The following is a 19,215-nucleotide window of genomic DNA, read 5'->3' on the forward strand; positions in this document are numbered from 1 at the left end:
CAGCCTATTCCCTTCCGCTACAGGGATGGAAATTCTTTCGAGCTTCTGCCACTCTGCGGAAAGTGATGGTGTCGAAGGAGGGGTAGCCTGGAGGAGGACCGAGGGCCAGAGTAGTAAGTGGGTACGACAAGCACATTACCGAAACTTCAGACTCGACAGAAGTGACCCTTGGAAGTTTTAGCCAACAAGCTGGAAGTGAAATGAAGAACAAATACAAAAAATACATTTGCTAATCTTGCAGGGGAAAAAGGGAATAGCAACGACTGGGATGAAAAGAAAATCCTGATACATGATAAAATGGTGACACAGAGAAAAATGTTACCCAGCAAAAGAAAAGCACAACATCAGCTGTTCGAAGCAGCTGTCAAAAAACTTAGTCCAGTGCAGGAGCAGTGGTCGGCTGAGACTAGGTGAAAATTGCAATGATTCTTTCACCCAAAATAGTCAATATTCTGAGTGATTGCTTCCTCCAGTTATTTATACAGAGTGCCCTGAGCAACATGCACTCCCCAAACAGGGATAACCTAAGCAAAATCAATAACTAAGGCATGAATGAGATGGAAGTCCTGGACAGGCTACAAGGACTCAAACAGATAAGGCGCAAGGATTAGAGGTTGCTTATTCTACAATGCTGGCAGGCATTAGGAATTAAATTCTTGAAGCACAGGAAATCAATATTTTGGAGTCAGTGATATTGGAGACGCACCAGTGGATTGACATCATGGTTGTTTTGGCTAAGGCTCTGAGTGTGTCAACGTTTATGCATTTTATTGTGATATGTGTGCGCGCTGCCAGATTTAGTGTCCCCCCCCCCCATACCCAACTGCAATCAGGGTTAACAGTAGTCAAGGGGAGCCTTGACCTGACTCAACAGTCGACCCGATGCGGGCGAACCACAGTGCCCATATTGAAATCGGGTGGCCAAACAGGCACAGGACCATTCGCCTTACTTTCACTCCATGTGAAATAATAGAATTAATTATGTGGAATCAATTGAGGATTATCTTAGTAACCTCGATAAAATTGGTCGATGTGTCTAAAAGGGGAAGATCCTGCTTGACCAACCTCCTCACCTTCTTCGAGAAAAGGACGAGGTAAGGGGGAAATCCGATGAGTTAGTGAACATTCCAAATGAAGGTCCAAGGAACTCAAAACATTAGAAATCCACGTAAAACTAGAGAATCAATAAGCGGATTGGCTGAAGGGTAGAAACGACATGCCGTTTAAAGGAGTTATGTGAGGAGAAATACTGTGTGGGTGTCCGAGAGCTTAATATGGATGCTACTAAAGTTTAGAATTTGTGCAAAGGATTAGGAATGACCACACCCTGAACATGCAGCCCTCAGCAGACCCTAGTTCTATCAGGAAACAAGGGGGCTGGTTTAGCTCAGCTGGCTGGATGGCTGGTCGTAATGTGGCGCAATGCCTAAGTTCGGTCCCCGTACTGGCTGAGGTGATCCGTGAAGACCCCGCCTTCTCAACCTTGCCCCTCGCCTGAGGTGCGGTGACCCTCAGGTTAAACCACCACCAGTCAGCTCTCAGAGGGGAAGGCAGTCTCGAGGACTGTGGAAACACTTATTTATCAGGAAACAACGGATCATTTAGTTAAAAAATGCAGATTGAAGTAACTTAGTCCAAATCACTGGGTTTTTGTCCCAATTGCTGAAATTTAATTACTATTTTCGGATTAGTGGACTGATCGTACTAGGTGGTATTGCCAATTGAAGGCCTAGAGAAGGAACAAGCTCTATAAAACCTTGGTTAGGCCGCATTTGAAGTATTGCGTGCAGTTCTGGTCACCACATTATCAGAAGGATGTGGAAGCTTTGGAGAGAGTGCAAAGAAGATTCACCAGGATGTTGCCTGGTCTCGAGGGTGTTGGCTATGACGAGAGGTTGAATAAACTAGGATTGTTTTCACTGGAAAGACGGAGGCTGAGGGGAGGCCTGATAGAGGTCTACAAAATTATGAGAGGCACAGACAGGGTGGATAGTCAGAGGCTTTTTCCCCAGGGTGGAAGTGTCAATTACAAGGGGCACAGGTTCAAGATGAGAGGGGGAAAGTTTAAGGGAGATGTGCGGGGGAAGGTTTTCACGTAGAGAAGGCACATTAGCAATATTTAAGAGGCATCTAGATGGATTGGATTGGATTGGATTTGTTAATTGTCACGTGTACAGTGAAAAGTATTTTTCTATGAGCAGCTCAACAGATCATTAAGTACATGAAAAGAAAATATATAATAGGGCAACACGAGGTACACAATGGGGATGGGGACATGAATAGGGAGAAATAGAGGGATACCAAACGAATAAGGGCAGAAGGTTTTATTTATAGTTAGGGCATCATGATGACACAGGTTGGAGGGGCGAAGGGTCTGTTCCTGTGCTGTTTGTGTTCTTTTCTTTCTTTTCAATGACAGGATTGGTGCTAAAAAGTGATGGATTTCAGTAAAATGTCATTGCCGGGTAAGAGGACACTCTTTGCAGAAGATTATTACAATGGCTCAGAGGGGAGAGGCGCAGTGCACAGGGGCAGAGGGAAGTGCCAGTGCAAGGCCATATTGATGCCAGCTTGATGCCAGGGTCGTGCACCTGGGTGAAGATTCTTTCATGATTTTTCTCGCTGTGCACTGGGGCAGCCTTGAAAAATGGCACCCTGGTCTTCGAGTCACTGATTTGATGGCCGGGGGTGGGGTTGGGACGTGTGAATCAGAAGCTGCCCGCCAGCGATACAGCATGGCACCCCTGACTGCGGTTTCTTTCCTCTAACTCCCAGGAAGTATGGCGAAAAAAGGCACCATTGCTACCGGCATGCTGAACGCTGCTTTGCCCACCTGACAGTGACCTTTGCCGATATTGGAGAAAATCTCAGGCGATGTATAACACGTAAGAAAAAGAGTTTTTTAAAAATCTAGACATTGATAATGGAAATATGCTGCATCGGGGTTTCATATTAGTGGATTTTCCTAAGACTAGTTTTATCAGGTGCATGTCGTGTGGTGTTGCATAATGATTAAGAACTTTATGAAAATGAAATGAATGAAAATCGCTTATTGTCACGAGTAGGCTTCAATGAAGTTACTGTGAAAAGCCCCTAGTCGCCACATTCCCGCGCCTGTCGGGGAGGCTGGTACGGGAATCTTTAAAGGTTTAAATTAAAATGGGACAGCTCTAGAATTGTGGTTTTATTACAGTGAATAAAAAAATCTATAAACTGTAGGAAATACTGAAAAGCTTGAAATAGCTACATGCTGAGTATTGTACTTGCAAACATGCATGAATAAATCTTCCCGAGTAGCCAAAGCAAGTAGAAAACTGCACGAAAGCAGCCAATTTGTACCATATTGAAATTGCTCAACCCATCATTAAAACTGAGCTGCTACACGCATGCTGATCCAGTAATGGCAAACGCGCACCATTAATACAATCAGCTGGAGTAGCTGTTACAGAACGGTTTTGCAAAAACTCAAGCTCTTCACTGTTTGAGGATTCACTTGTTTTCTTGGATACTCTGGAATTGGAGTGGGTTATTTCTGTTAACGTGCATGCTTCAAAATGCCCCTCAGCAACCATCCAGTTGAGTGTTCAAATTTCGGAAGGTTATAGGGCAATGCATCCCAGATGTGTAAAATTATTAATCAACTGAGGAACTGCACGGTGAGCTACGCTATGGTCCCTTTTCGTTGCTGCCCTTTGCTTAGACTGAAGTAAAACTGAAGTGTAAGGAATCGAATCATAGGAAAAGCTAGATCTTGCATCAACTACATAAACCAATCCCTTTGGCCTCCGAATTTCAACTTCAACTAAAATAATAATAAACATAGGAATAAAAGAGTTGCAAACCCTTCGTAGAATTACATTCTGTTCATAATATCAAAATTCTTAGATTGAAAGTGACGACTTCTATGTTTGCACATACAGTGAATTAAATCAATTGTAACAAATAATATACAACAGATAAGAAAATTATACAGTGCTAGTAACAATGAATTAAATAATTCCATTTGTTTGCCTTCTCTCTACTTTGTGAAATTAAATTTACAGGATGTTTTGTTTTAAGACTATTCAAGCAACATTTATTTTCTGGAATGGAAGTTCTGACGATGTTATGAAGGTGACCAATCCTATATTAAATAAGGCTCATCAGTGATGTACAACTCTTTGAACTGCATAGTTAATAATCTAATTGCACATATCACCTCTGTCATCAGGAAAAAAAAGAAAATTGACAATCGGTAAATCAAAGCTTCTTAGGGAGCCATGCTTAGAAAGATGCCAGCCCACTGATACACTTTATATACTTGCATGGTATTACATTTACTGCGAAAAGGCATTCAAGTCAGTATAAAGTCACTAGAAATGGTTGATAGATTAAATTTTGATGTGGTAGTCTTACAACAGACCTTTTTTTTACCCATGACCCCTATATCATTGGAATCGGTATGTACAGCTTCTGTATCTTCACTGGTACCAACCTGGCCTCTACTCTTGGAGACACAAGCCCCTCATAGCAGAGATATAAGAAAGTTGGGAAACAGCGGTGCTGTGAATGTTAAAGTAAGTGTGTAGGATTGCGCTTGCATGTTCCATATCGCATTAGTTGCGAAAATAAAACTGTAAGGTGTAACCTGCAAGAGGTTCCTTGACAGGACGGCCAATAAACAAAGAAATTATGATAAGACTTGAAAAACAAACAAAGAGAAAACAGAGATGCTAAAAAAAATGGCAAACTTTCTAAAATTTAGGTCTGGTCGTCAGGCAACACCAAGTGTGAATTATCTCTGGGTGCAAGAGCAGCTCCAACAACATCGACCCACTCGGAGAAAGTAAGGAAAAAAATGTACTGATGCATGAAGAGATCCCTTATAGCAAAACACCTCCCTGTTATTCGCTATGTTGTGGCATGCCTCGTCAAAAATTAGGGATGGAGATTATAGATTCCATAAGGTACTCTATGCACAATTAATTACAGATAATGTCATGTTTAAGTATATTTGAGGGTTTTATCAAGGGCCTTCAGGCAGTAGACGCTTTAGTGTCATTTATTGTGCATTGCTTATTATTATATGGAAAGCTGAGGCCTCGTGGCACAGTGGGAGTGCCCCTACCCTTGGCCCAGGAGTTCCAGATTCAAGTCCAACGTCAGGACCTGTTGGCCATGAAGGGAGAGTTCAACGGGTTCAATAAAAGCTCAGGATCACTTCACCACTATTCCCCAAATTGTGTGTGTGAAGATACGCTTCAATATCAAAGCAGCCTGAACTTAGTGCTTCACATTCTAATGTGCGGAACAACAACTATCAACTGAACAAGAGTAGGCTCTCAAAGGGATAAACTCCCCCTTTGTTGGACTGTGCGTCCTTCTCACTGAACACAATTCAAATATAGCTCCAAAAGCCATTTCAATTGAAAGATTAGTGCATATGCATATTCGCAAATAGGTGATTTGGTCATTTCTGTCACACTATTCAGACATTGTGCAAGCCAATACGTAGAGATTGCTGTCACTTTTGCTCATCTGCTTTGCAAAAAACAGCAGTGCAATGGGAATTGGAAATAAATAGGACACGTATCTTCAAAACATAGTGAAAGAATTTCTTGCAAAACAATCAGTTCATACAGTAGCAGTTGCCATTTTGGTTTTCACCAATTGAATCCTCAGCAAAAATGCTGGCCAAGGTTTGAGATCTTTGTTCAGTCATACGTTGGTCACATCTTGAGTATGTGCGCCGCTTGCTCACAGATGACGGCAGTGGTTCAGTACTAGCCCGGCAGACCAGGTTGTGGTTCGCCTCGCTTGCATTCTTCGTTAAAAGCAGGCTTTATCGTAGCAGTCAAAGAGGAAAAGTCAACTGACGGAGGAAGAAAAATCAGGAGAAATTCTAAATGAGCGGGGATGGTGGGAGGAGGGCGGTACTGTGTTACAAATAAACCTCTCATTCTTTGGTAAATATGGATCGCACGATGGTGATGGGAACTGGTTCATCTGTAAAGTATTATTAAAGACCAAACATCACAGCATCACATGGTTAACCCTTGGCTTTCCGAATCCATTGCTTGCGTTGTCTGAAACTCAGCGGATCGGCATAACACTCTTTCCTTCTTTTTCTTTTGAAAACATGCATTTGATGACTATAATTATAAAATTTGCAAGAGCTTGTGCAGCAATTCTGGCATCTCCACCTTCTGCAGCAGTGCAGTCCGTCTGGAGTGTCTGTTAACTGGACATATCAGTCACACTAAGGCCATTCGTGGTGATATCTTTTCCCATTCTTTCTGCGTTCCCGTTGCAAATGTTCGAGCTCTGCTTCATACATCATTTCTTGAACCAGGTACTTCTCGCGCCGCATCTGGTCACACAGGTCTTTGGGCATGTCCGGGATTAGGTAGGCTATAAAGGACTTGATACCAAACACAAGGTGCTGAAAATAAAACAGGCAACATATTTCAACTCCAGCACAAACGATCATAGCCCATTTCCGAGTACGATATTTTTAACATTTGTTTCTACTTCAACACTTTTCTTTTTTTTTTCTGCTCTTCTTTTCCACCCTCAAATTTAGATGCGCGTAAGATTATTTTTCCACCTCGATATCCCACATAGTGAGAAGCATGTTTGTTTGAGTGCATCAGACCTTCTCCATGACAGGCTGACCTCCTTGTCAAAGGTAATCTTTGAAAACATTTCAGGGCAAATTCAAGTTGACAGCTCAGTTGAGCATGGCGTCCAGATATGATCTCCTAGGAAGCTATGTGCCACTCATTTATATTATTCTTTTGAACATAACTTTGCGAATAAGGAACACTGGACATAATGCAAATACATATTAATTGTGACATTATCATACATATATGAACTGCAAGGGTTAATGAAATGTCTAAAATCATCCACTAGAGGAAGCTAGAGTTACAAGAATATAAGACATTGATGCTAAGCCTTGTGGGGGGAGAGAAGTGAAGGTGTTAGGTAGAGGCAGACTGAAGAACAGATAGTGTGAGTGAGAGCAGATCATAGTTTATAACAGTACAGAAATTAGTTGTAGATGAGTGTAGATTATATGTTAATAATCAACTTTATTATTTAGGAGTACATGTCAAATCCAAATTAGTAGTGTTTATTTAAATAAATTTAGAGTACCCAATTATTTGTTTCACTTAAGGGGCAATTTAGCATGGCCAATCCACCTACCCTGCATATCTTTGGGTTGTGGGGGCGAAATCCACGCAGACACGGGGAGAATATGCAAATCCCACACGGTAAGTGATCGAACTTGCCGGGGTCGAACCTTGGACCTCGGCGCAGTGAAGCAGCAGAGCTAACCACTGCACCACCGCGCTGTCCTTAAATTAGTGGTGTTAATAACTTTATGGCTTTGCTAAGTATTTTGTGGTCTTTGTGAACACTACGCCAACCATCCTGAATTTAGCAACACCAAGAACCACCACAGTAATTGGTATGGAGGGAAAATCTTATGAGGAAAGGCTGATGGACTTGAGGTTGTTTTCGTTAGAGAGAAGAAGGTTAAGAGGTGACTTAATAGAGGCATACAAAATGATCAGAGGGTTAGATAGGGTGGACAGCGAGAGCCTTCTCCCGCGGATGGAGGTGGCTAGCACGAGGGGACATAGCCTTAAATTGAGGGGTAATAGATATAGGACAGAGGTCAGAGGTGGGTTTTTTACGCAAAGAGTGGTGAGGCCGTGGAATGCCCTACCTGCAACAGTAGTGAACTCGCCAACATTGAGGGCATTTAAAAATTTATTAGATAAGCATATGGATGATAAGGGCATAGTGTAGGTTAGATGGCCTTTAGTTTTTTTTCCATGTCGGTGCAACATCGAGGGCCGAAGGGCCTGTACTGCGCTGTATCGTTCTATGTTCTATGTAATCATTCTCTTCGCTCACAAAATCAACGTCCTCTTAACACGAGTTTGAAATGGGAAGGTTGAAACAAATGTCCACGCCTGATTTCCCCTCCAATTCTAATCCATTCCTAATTGTGTGCTATCCTCTTCTGTCGTGAAAATCATCAGCGTGCCCAACATGTCTTTTTCCATCCTCAACCCCACCCCTCCCTCCGTTCTGTCTGACTCCATACATGGCCCATACCTTTAAGGTCAACTAGCTTGTAGTCAGCAGGAACCAAACCAAGAGATCCTGGTGGCGGCCTAGCCTGCGGAATGGAGCCCACAAGAGTGGGATATGAGGTCGTCAGGTTGCTGTATTTGGGCAGAATGTGAAATTCTGACTTCCTGATGGCGGGGTTAAGGCGCAGAGATAAAAATGTGAGCAGTGTTTCGCCAGCCTATGGCAAGTTCACATTTGTGATAGATTTGTAAGCTATAAATACTCAGTAGCATCAAACGTGTTTAATAAAGTTCTATCCTCGGAATGAAGTCAGCGGTGCGTGAGAATCGCGTCGCACCCGGTTCACAGTTGTTTACAAGTGGTGTGCAGCTGTGTATAACGTCAACAATTCTCGATTGGGCAGTATGGTGGCGCAGTGGGTTAGCACTGCTGTCTCACGGCGCTGAGGTCCCAGGTTCGATCCCGGCTCTGGGTCACTGTCCGTGTGGAGTTTGCACATTCTCCCCGTGTCTGCGTGGGTTTCTCCCCCACAACCCAAAGATGTGCAGGGTAGATGGATTGGCCACGCTAAATTGCCCCTTAATTAGAAAAAAAATAATTGGGTACTCAAAATTAAAAAAAAAAACAATTCTCGATTAACGCTATGACACCTAAGAGTAGGGAGAAGGAGATTGGTAGTTTTCATGGAGATTTGGGATCGGGCAAGGGTAAGTCGGTGGTGAGGGGTTTTTTGAGTTGGATAGGAGAGATGAAATGAAAAAAATGAAAATCGCTTATTGTCACGAGTAGGCTTCAATGAAGTTACTGTGAAAAGCCCCTAGTCGCCACATTCCGGCACCTGTCCGGTGAAGCTGGTACGGGAATCGAACTGTGCTGCTGGCCTGCTTTAAAAGCCAGCGATTTAGCCCAGTGAGCTAAACCAGCCCCTGGAGATGGAGGGAGGGCGAGACAAAACGTGGACAGATTGTGACCTGTGATTAGGATAGTCATAGACTTAAAGAGGAAATAGACACCCTTATTACCCAGGATTAGCAGATGCCATAATTATTAGGTGCCAGGAGCAAATCCATGAACTACTCTATCCTTCCCCTCACCAAAAGATTCACTCATTTTTTTACGGGCTGCATTTTGTTTACTAGTCCAGATGTCCTCAGACGTGCGCACTGAAAGATTTAATAGCTGCATAAAGTATTAAGTAAACATGATTCGGAATATGAACGGATGTAATATCAGAATCAAATTAATGTTTTTGAAAAAGCAATGAGCATATTCCTGGAATCACTGCTAGAAACACTTGGTGTCGGCGATCGGCCAAGATAAATATTAGGCAAAAAGCATTTGTCAGGTGGAAGTAACGCTCACAAAGTTAATATCATTATTCATCACTAAAGCACTAATTAAAATATGCTTAACAATTTAAAATACACAATATTAACCTGGTTGCATCAAATTATCAATAAATGCTTCTTAAAGTGTGGTGTGGATTAGTGAAAGAACCCATTAAACTGTGTCAGATAACACTTTCTTCAATTTGTTATAAACAACAAGTGGTTGAAGACCCAGCAGAGGACTGAGATGGGGGAAATAGAGTCCATGCAAACATCATGTTTTACCTTCTCTGTCAATGATTTTACTTCAGTCTTGCATTACCATCTCTGAACATTTAATCATCTTTGATGTAAATACACTGAGCTGGGGGATTTCTGTGTAATCCTTTTCTGTTGCTCAGAGCTATTGGCAAGCATTAACTGAACACCTATTATCTACTCATTTCAGGCAACCAACACTATGATGATAACAATAATCTTTATTAGTTTCCCAAGTAGGCTTACATCAACACTGCAATGAAGTTACTGTGAAAAGACCTTTGTCGCCACACTCCGGCGCCTGTTCGGGTACACAGAGGGAGAATTCAGAATGTCCAATTCACCCAACAGCTCGTCGCTGAGGAACTGCAATAGGAAGCGAATTCCAACTCAATTAAAAACCCAAACATGCCCACCTGCCCAGTTTGGATTTCAGATGTTTCTGAGCATGTCGATCCCAAAGATAAAAAGCGTGTATGAATGCCAATTACGTTATCAATTATATTTTCACCATGAAAGTAAATGACGGAGTCATTAACAAAGGTGGCAGGATGTGAAGTATTTTCAAATGGCATGAGCATTAGCCGTCAGTCTATCGATATTTTATGGCCCGTATCGTCCTGGCTCTCCACTGTCGGATTTTGGGGGTCACCTGAAAGGTGCACTGGGGGATCTTACTCCAGTTAAGGCAGGGGTGGGCAAACTACGGCCCGCGGGCCGCATGCGGCCCGCCAAAGGTCTTTATGCGGCCCACCAAGTCATTAAAAAAAAAAAAAAAAATTTGTTTAAAAATTTTTTTTTTTTTTTTTAATTTTTTTTTTAAGGTTAATGGGGGGGGGGGGGGGGCTGTTGGGTTACTTACTGGTATAGGGTGGATACGTTGACTTGATCATTGGGTGATCATTGCTCAGCACAACGTCGAGGGCCGAAGGGCCTGTTCTGTGCTGTACTGTTCTATGTCCTATATGAGGCGCCCAGAATCATAACCGGGTGAAGTAATTATTTTACTTAATATACTATGCGGCCCTTTAAAATTGTGAATTTCTGAATGTGGCCCTTGCACGGAAAAGTTTGCCCACCCCTGAGTTAAGGGTTTACGCTACAATTGCCACTCACCTGCACTAAGTTTCTTAAGTGCCTGTCTCTCCGACTTTTCTGGCTCAGGCTAGATAAGATCCAGTGAGCTCAATGGTAGCAATCGGCAGCACGGTAGCACAGTGGTTAGCACTATGGCGTCCCGGCGCCAGAGTCCCAGGTTCGATTCCCGGCTGGGTCACTGTCTGTGTGGAGTCTGCATGTTCTCCCCGTGTGTGCGTGGGTTTCCTCCGGGTGCTCCGGTTTCCTCCCACAGTCCAAAGATGCGCGGGTTAGATGGACTGGCCATACTAAATTGCCCTTAGGTTAGATGGGGTTTTTGGGTTAAGGGGATAGTGTGGAGGTGTGGGCTTAAGTAGGGTGCTCTTTCCAAGAGACAGTGCAGACTCGATGGGCCGAATGGCCTCCTTCTGCACTGTAAGTTCTATGATTCTATGAACGGGTCCCTGGTCAAAAACAACCACCTCGCCATTCTAATCCCATTTTCCAGCCCATAGCCTGGTCTGCTCTGGAATCGCAACTGCACGTCTAAATACTTCTGAAAAGTTATAAGGGTCTCTACCTCCACCTCCCCTTCAGGCAGAAAGTTCCAAACTCCCATCACCCTCTGGTGTAAAAAAGTTCTTCCTCACATCCTTTGTCTGTCCAACCCAGACAACACCCTGGTGAATCCCCTCTGCACCCCTTCCAAGTGCTATCACATCCCTTTTGTAATGTGGATTCCAGAACTGTATGCAATTCTCTAGCTGTGGCCTAGCCAATATTTTATACAGTTCCAGCATAAGCCCCTGTGATGAATTACACTGTATTGTAATTCACACCGTATTGCATTGCATAGTATTATGTCCTTGTGGGCTCTGTATGTGAGCCGTTGCGTGGCTCTGCCCATCGGGGCAGATGAGGAGCTTGTACAGGGCTCCACCCTTGGCTCCGCCCATGGCCCCTCCCACCACCGGAAGTATAAAGTGCTGCAGCCGTGAGCCTGCTCTCAGTTCTTCCGGTCGCAGGCAGGCTCAGTTGTAAGACTATTAAAACCACAGTTTACTTCCAATCGTGTCTCTAGTGAATTGATGGTCACATCAATTTAATAGTCTTAGAAAACTTGAAGAAAACTACGATGGAATCAGCCCTCAAACCTGATCGACTAGAACTCGACCCGCAGGCTGCAGAGGCAAAAGAAATCTTCCTACACTGGCTTCGGTGTTTCAAGGCCTACCTGGCTGAATCAAGCACATCCGAGACTACAGAGGAGCAGAAACTCAGCCTACTGCACGCACGGGTGAGCCATCGTATCTCTACGCAACTCAATTGTACCACCTCATATACTGAGGCCCTGGCTATACTCGACTGATTGTACGTGCGGCCGATTAACGAGGTCTACGCGCGGCACTTTTTCACGACTCGCCACCAGCGCCCCACAGAGTCGTTAGAAGACTTTCTGCGCGATTTAAAAGCCCTTGCTCGGGACTGTAATTTTCAGGCTGTAACAGCCTCCCAACATATGGAACTCGCTGTACGTGATGTATACATTGCAGGGCTCAGGTCTAACTATGTGCGCCAGCGATTACTTGAGAAAGGGGCCCAGAACTTGGAGGACACGGTAGAGTTAGCTACGACTATGGAGGTCACGTTCCCCAGTCTGAGCTCACTCCCCGCGGACCAAGCAACCCCATCGTGGGCCCCCGACCAGCGACTGCCCCAGGCTTGCACCGCGCGGCCACCCACCCACTATGGAGCGCCAGCGTGCCATTTTTGTGGCCAGCCCCAACACCCATGGCAGCACTGCCCGGCCCACAACGCGACCTGCAGCAGCTGCAGTCGCAAAGGACACTATGCCTGAGTATGCCTGGCAAAATCGAAACTTTCTAACTCCCCCGCAGTACAGAGCACTCGCCTCCCAAACTCAGGCCCGCAGACCCCGTAATGCTGCAGCGTGTCTGCAGACTCCGCCTCCGCCCGACACGTGCGACTCATGGGGGCCGCCATCTTGGCAATCCTCCCCCCACGCGGCCGGCCACGTGCAATTCGTGGGGGCCGCCACCTTGGATGCCATCTTCATCGCCGCCCACCATGTGCGATCCACGGGGCGGCCATCTTGGACGCCATCTTCTTCATCACCCGCCACGTGCGATCAACGGGGGCTGTCATCTTGGCCATCCACCGAACCTTATATCAACGACTACGACGTCAGCAGACAGTCATCACGGGGCCACTCCAGCACTGCTGATCGAGCCGTCGACTACCCGCAACTCAACGCAGTCACGTTGGACCAGTCGCGTCCGAAGCACCTCCAGAGCTCGATGATGTCCGTTAAAATCAATGGGTACAGGACACCGTGCCTCTTCGACTCCGGGAGCACCGAGAGCTTCGTACATCCTGACCTGGTAAGACGCTGTTCGCTCCCTATCTTCTCTGCACGGCAAACTATCTCTCTCGCCTCAGGCTCGCACTCGGTCCACATACAAGGGCGCACCGTCGCGACCCTAACGATCCAGGGCACTAGCTACTCAAACTTCCAGCTGTACGTACTCCCCGACCTCTGCGCCCTACTCTTACTCGGGCTAGATTTCTAATGTAATCTCAAGAGCCTCACACTCAGCTTCGGCGGGCCCCTACCTCCACTCACTATCTGCAGTCTAGCGACTCTAAAAATCGACCCCCCCTCCACCCTTCGCTAATCTCACTGCGAACTGCAAACCCGTAGCCACTCGCAGCAGACAGTATAGCCTGCAGGACAGGGTATTTATTAGAGCCGCAGTCCAGCGGTTCCTACGTGAGGTTGTCATAGAGGCCAGTAACAGCCCCTGGAGAGCTCAGGTGGTGGTCGTCAAGTCCGGGGAAAAGTTCCGAATGGTAGTAGACTATAGCCAAACCATTAACCGTTTCACGCACCTCGATGCGTACCCCCTCCCCAGAATTGCAGACATGGTCAATCAAATCGCCCAGTACCGCATATTCTCCACGGTGGATCTGAAGTCTGCTTACCACCAGCTCCCAATCCGTCCGGAGGACCGCCATTACACAGCGTTTGAGGCAGATGGCCGCCTCTTCCATTTCCTCCGGGTCCCCTTTGGCGTCACGAATGGGGTCTCGGTGTTCCAATGAGCAATGGACTGAATGGTGGACCAGTACGGGCTGCGGGCCACGTTTCCGTACTTGGACAATGTCACCATCTGCGGCCATGATCAGCAGGACCACGACGCTAACCTCCACCGATTTCTTCAGACTGCCCAGAAACTCAATCTCACCTATAATATGGAGAAATGCATTTGAGACCGCAACCCCGGTGCTCCGCCGATCCCAAAGGATGACTCGGCCACCGGACCGGCTCAACTTGTAGACCCGTCACCCCCGCCGGACTTGATTTTTTTACAGGGGGTGAATGTGGTGAATAATACTGTATTGTAATTCACACTGTATTGCATTGCATTGTATTATGTCCTTGTGGGCTCTGTATGTGAGCCATTGCGCGGCTCTGCCCATAGGGGGAGAGGAGGAGCTTGTACAGGGCTCCACCCTTGGCTCCGCCCATGGCCCCTCCCACTACTGGAAGTAAAGTGCTGCAACCTGCGTTCTTCTGGTCGCAGGCAGGCTCAGTTGTAAGACTATTAAAACCACAGTTTACTTCCAATCGTGTCTCTAGTGAATTGATGGTCACATCAGCCCCCTGCTCTTAAACTCTATGCCCCGGCTAATAAAGGTAAGTATACCATATACCTTCTTACCCACCATATCCACCTGCTCTGCTACCTTAAGGGACGGGTGTATGTGCACACCAATGTCCCTCTGATCATCGGTGCTTCTAATAAGGGGGTAATCATGCAGTGACCAAGAGTGCAACAACAGGTCCAGCAAAACAGAATGTTTCTTTCAAGATGCACACATGTGCGACCGCCACAACAATTTTAAATAGTGCAGCAAATTGTATGCGCATCAGAAAGAAACATTGGAGCAAGCATTGGGAAAGAGGTCAGATGTTGCCTCATTCTTGGCCGTCTTCACTTTAATTTTCTGCTTCTTTTTCCTGCCTCGCTGTTTTGTCACACAGAGGCCTGGTTTGCTTTGAGAATTGAATTAAAAACTTATCAAATTAGAATGAGGAAAGAAACCTCCTGCTGACAGTTCTCTCTTGGTTTCTGCATGATTACGCCCTCATGGGAACCACCGAGGATCAGAGGGAACCTGGTGTGCACATACACCCATCCCTTCAGATAGCAGTAACTTTCAGGGAAGAAGATGGGTCTTCTGGAGAGTTTTGCTAAGTTGTGTTAGCAGCCAGTGAGAAAGGACCCCGAAGACTCCTACTCTCTCTGTGCTGGATTGTTTTAAGAAGCATTCCAGCCAAATCTGTGAAGACTTTCCTGTTTAAAGGAGCAGACAGCCATCGCAACTGGGAAAGAGATCTTGAGTGTGAAAGTACAAGTTTTCCCAAAGGTCAGTGACCTTCGAACTGTGGGTCAGGGGCTGGGAAGAGCTGAAGAATTGAAGCTTAAAGTGGGAGCATTTGTGATAAATCTGCCAGAGTCTTGTACAGGAATCAGACCAGCAAAACCTGCTAAATTCCAGGCAGGTGAAAGCTCTATCTGGTGATAGAAGGGCAGAAGAGCACCGACTTGAACATCATGTGTGCACCACCATCTGGTGACTGGTGACAGGAACTGCACTGATCAGGGGCAGCATGGTGGCGCAGTGGTTAGCATTGCTGCCTCATGGCGCCGAGGTCCCAGGTTCGATCCCGGCTCTGGGTCACTGTCATGTGGAGTTTGCACATTCTCCCTGTGTGTGCGTGGGTTTTATCCCCACAGCCCAAAGATGTGCAGGGTAGGTAGATTGGTCATGCTATATTGCCCCTTAATTGGAAAAAATGAATTGGGTACTCTAAATTTATTTTAAAAAAAAGAACAGCACTGATCTGAACACCCCAAACCTAGCTCCATCTGGTGGCCGAAGGGTGGATTTGTACCAGCCTGGAATTCTTAGGTGAAACACCATCTGGTGGTTGAAGGATGGAACTGCGCCAACCTGAACTTCTCGTGTAAATCCATCTCCCAGAGGCTGCAACCACAGTAGTAAAGACTCATCCCAGACCTACCCCTGTGATCCCTATTTTTATTCCTCACCAACAGAGAAATTTTGAGATGCTCCATTTAGTGTGCCTTCTACCATCACAGCAACAGCAATTGCACAATGGAGTTATTGACTATTTAGAGCTACCACTCCGCTACAATTCATCTCCAACAGATCTAGACATAGACTTGGTATTTTTATCATGTAGAAGGAGGCCATTTGGCCCATCGAGTCTGCACCAGCCCTCCGAAAGAGCACCCTACCTCGAGCAATGGTGGTAACCCCACCTAACCGGCGCACCTTTTTGAAGACGAAGAGGCAATTTTATTAGGGCCAATACACCTAACCCGCGCATCTTTGGACTTTGGGAGTAAACCGGATCTCCCGGAGGAAACCCACTCAGATACAGGGAGAATGGGCAAAGTCCACACAGTCACCCCAGGCTGGAATTGAACCCTGGTCCCCGCGGTGCTGTGAGGCAGCATTATGCCGCCGATGTGGAAAACTGTAGCGATGGAGAACGTCATAGACTTCATAGATACCAAGTCACATGTTCCTTCCAAACATGCTGGGCAGGATTCTCCGGTCCACCCAGCTGCGTTTTCCTGGACGGCGTGCCCTCGCCGGCAGCGGGATTCTCTGTTCCCGCCAGCTGCCAATGGGATTTCCCATTGTGGCCACCCCGCCCCGCTGGGAAACCCGCGCGGGCCAGCGCAATGGAAAATCCAGCCGGCGGAGGATCCTGCTGGCTAACGTAACTCTGATCAGTCTAATACAGTAGCTCCAGAATTGTTTTCCATTTTGCATGTCACCATTATATTGTCAAAGTTCACTCCAAATAACGTTCCAGCGAAGCCGGAAACAGCAACATTGTTCAATCACATCGAGACATAAATTACAAGACTGACCTCAAATACGATGATGAAAGCCAAACGTGCAGCTAGAACGTGCCAGAATTGTAACGTGAACTCATATTGATTGGGATCCCCTGGAGGAGCTCTGTAGTCTCTGTACCTTGAAGCAAAAATGGAGTTAGAACCCGTTAGTCAGTACAAAGTATTAACCGTTTGCCCTGTTGAAGGTAGACCAAGACAAAGTTAGTTTGGATTTTGAAAGCCTTTCTGTTAGCTCCTGGTGTTTACAATTTAAATCCAGTGAGCTGAGCCCCAGCAGCAGATCTTCAGACCAGTTAGGTTTTGATGCTACTGCAGAATGCAATGAAGTGTAAACACAGAAGAGCGGCCTGGGTTTTGCAGTTGTAATGATGGCGAAACTCTTAATGGCGGCTGTCAATATAATCACAACGCACAAAACCCAGAAGCTGCTGTCAATGTTTGCCTGCTCTCCACATTGCACAATGTTGAAAGTCCTGCAGATGGTAAACTTCATCGCACTGATGAGAATGTGCCCGTCTCCACTATTGCTGCTAAAAGACCCCTGAAAAAGGTACTCCTTCTTGAGGTTCTGTGAGCAGAATAAATCATGATTATTGCTCAAAAACTTCTTTGGCCCTGAAAAGACCATTTTATCTATATATAATGACAAGTTCTGTAGCTTTTATTAGCGTAATACATTATTTATTTTGAAATTTTTTGAATGATATTTTAACTTCTGGTATGCCACTCCCAATGTTTATTTTAACTTTTTAGCAAAATTTACAGAAAAGATAAGGATAATTTGTGATTTTACTTCTTGGTTTGCTGTCTGTGAGAATTCTTCAATGTGATTGGTTGTTCACATTGCTGGATGCCAAGACAACCCCATGACTTGCTACAAGATTGAAATTAATATCGGGAAAGGACAAATCGACTGATTGCGAGGTATTTGTGGGCAACTTTGTTCGAGCGCGGGGATTTCTACTGACTGCACAATTTATGATTGATAACTGATTTACGTTGGTCATCCAAAGTCCCAATGGGAACAGCACCGTACAGAGCACGTGCTGAACTGAGATATTTAACATTTACTCTAGCAGAGGTTTATATTTTCCATTCAAACTTGTGAATAATCTATTTATGGTAGCATTGGGCTCCATTGCATTGGAACATAGCTGCACAGCAGAACTGGAGGCAAGGGAATTGCCTGGACCTCCACTCCGCTCAGCCACACCTCACGATGAGCTGACTAGACGGCCGGAATATTCTGAGCGGGCGAGCAATCCTTTCAGTGGACAGAATACGGGACCAAGTTCCACACAGAACTCATTGTCTCCCAGGCTTTAGTTTAATTGGTAAAGGAACAATGCCTGGTAAGCCGACTGGGAAAACTTTAGGAAGACTGGAGTCTTAAGTATTGGGCAATTTAAGGGCTAAATAATAATAATATTAATCACTTATTGTCACAAGTAGGCGTCAATGAAGTTACTGTGAAAAGCTCCTAGTCGCCACATTCCAGTGCCTGTTCGGGGAGGCCAGTATGGGAATTGAACCCGCGCTGTTGGCATTGTTCTGCATTACAAGCCAGCTGTTTAGCCCACTGTGCTAAACCAGCCCCTAAAGGCCTGGGGTTAGGATATGTTTTACTGCAGTGGTCATGTTTTTTCAAAAAAATAATTCCGTTTTGCAGGGCCTGGGTGCTTTTCACAGCCAGAGGGTGAAATTGACAAAGGAATGTGCCTATCAGTCTGGGCTAATGGACTGTGGTTTAACTGGGGAAGTCCTAGGGGAGCTAATGTGCGTCGCAGCCTGCAAAGATAATTTTTGTTGGGCTTGGGGAAGATGAGGTCATTGATGGGCGGAGCCAAGGCATGCTGAGAGACATTTTTGAAAAGCTTTAGAGAGACAGTTATTGGGAAAAAGCTGTGGAGAGAGGAGCTGAAATCTGACATGCCTGATGCTGAATCCACAAATCTCCCACAGTAAGACAGATTGAGAGCTGTAGGTTTCTTTTCATGTCGTTTAATGGGAAATTGAATTGTAGTGTTCAAGGAGTAAGAGTAAGTTGATCTTTTTGGGTGTGAAGTTAAAAACAGTTAGTATTTTAATTCATAATAAAGTTTTGTGTTGAAAATAAACCGAATCCCTATTTCTTCATGCGGGTGCTTCTGGAGCGAATCATTCTTCCCGCACAGACTTACAAGTAATGTAAAATATTGGAGTTTTGGTCCAGTATCCGAGCCACTATTGGTCTCTGGTCAGGGATTGTAATGTTGGACGTGTTCTTTCTCATTGCATTGCATCTCATTGCATTCCCTGGTGCATTCCCCAAGGCAAACCTCAACCAGTCAGAGTCAACTTTCCTTTTCTGAATTTGAAGAAAAGCTAGGGGGGGTGGGGGGATTGGAATAATTGTTCCCTGGTGCATTCCCCGTGGCAAAACTTGGACCAATCAAAGTGAACTCGGCAACCATTCAACAACCTTCTCTCATGCAGAATAAATT

At 45.5% G+C, this 19,215-nt stretch overlaps 1 protein-coding gene across 1 annotated transcript in view; it reads right to left on the bottom strand.

Moving 5' to 3' along the window:
• Nucleotides 1–1,966: 1,966 nt before the first annotated feature.
• The window catches only part of ano3 (anoctamin 3), a 313,721-nt gene continuing 296,472 nt past the window's right edge, over nt 1,967–19,215 (bottom strand). Inside the window, exons 26-27 of the mRNA XM_038808322.1 lie at nt 16,745–16,850; nt 1,967–6,421 (exon numbers count right to left, since the gene is read on the bottom strand). Of these exons, the coding sequence (XP_038664250.1) occupies nt 6,239–6,421; nt 16,745–16,850 (289 nt within the window). The 3' untranslated portion in view covers nt 1,967–6,238. The remainder of the gene's footprint in view (nt 6,422–16,744; nt 16,851–19,215) is intronic.

This window comes from Scyliorhinus canicula, chromosome 9 (genome assembly GCF_902713615.1).
Source record: "Scyliorhinus canicula chromosome 9, sScyCan1.1, whole genome shotgun sequence".
In the NCBI taxonomy this organism is placed as follows: Eukaryota; Metazoa; Chordata; class Chondrichthyes; order Carcharhiniformes; family Scyliorhinidae; genus Scyliorhinus; species Scyliorhinus canicula.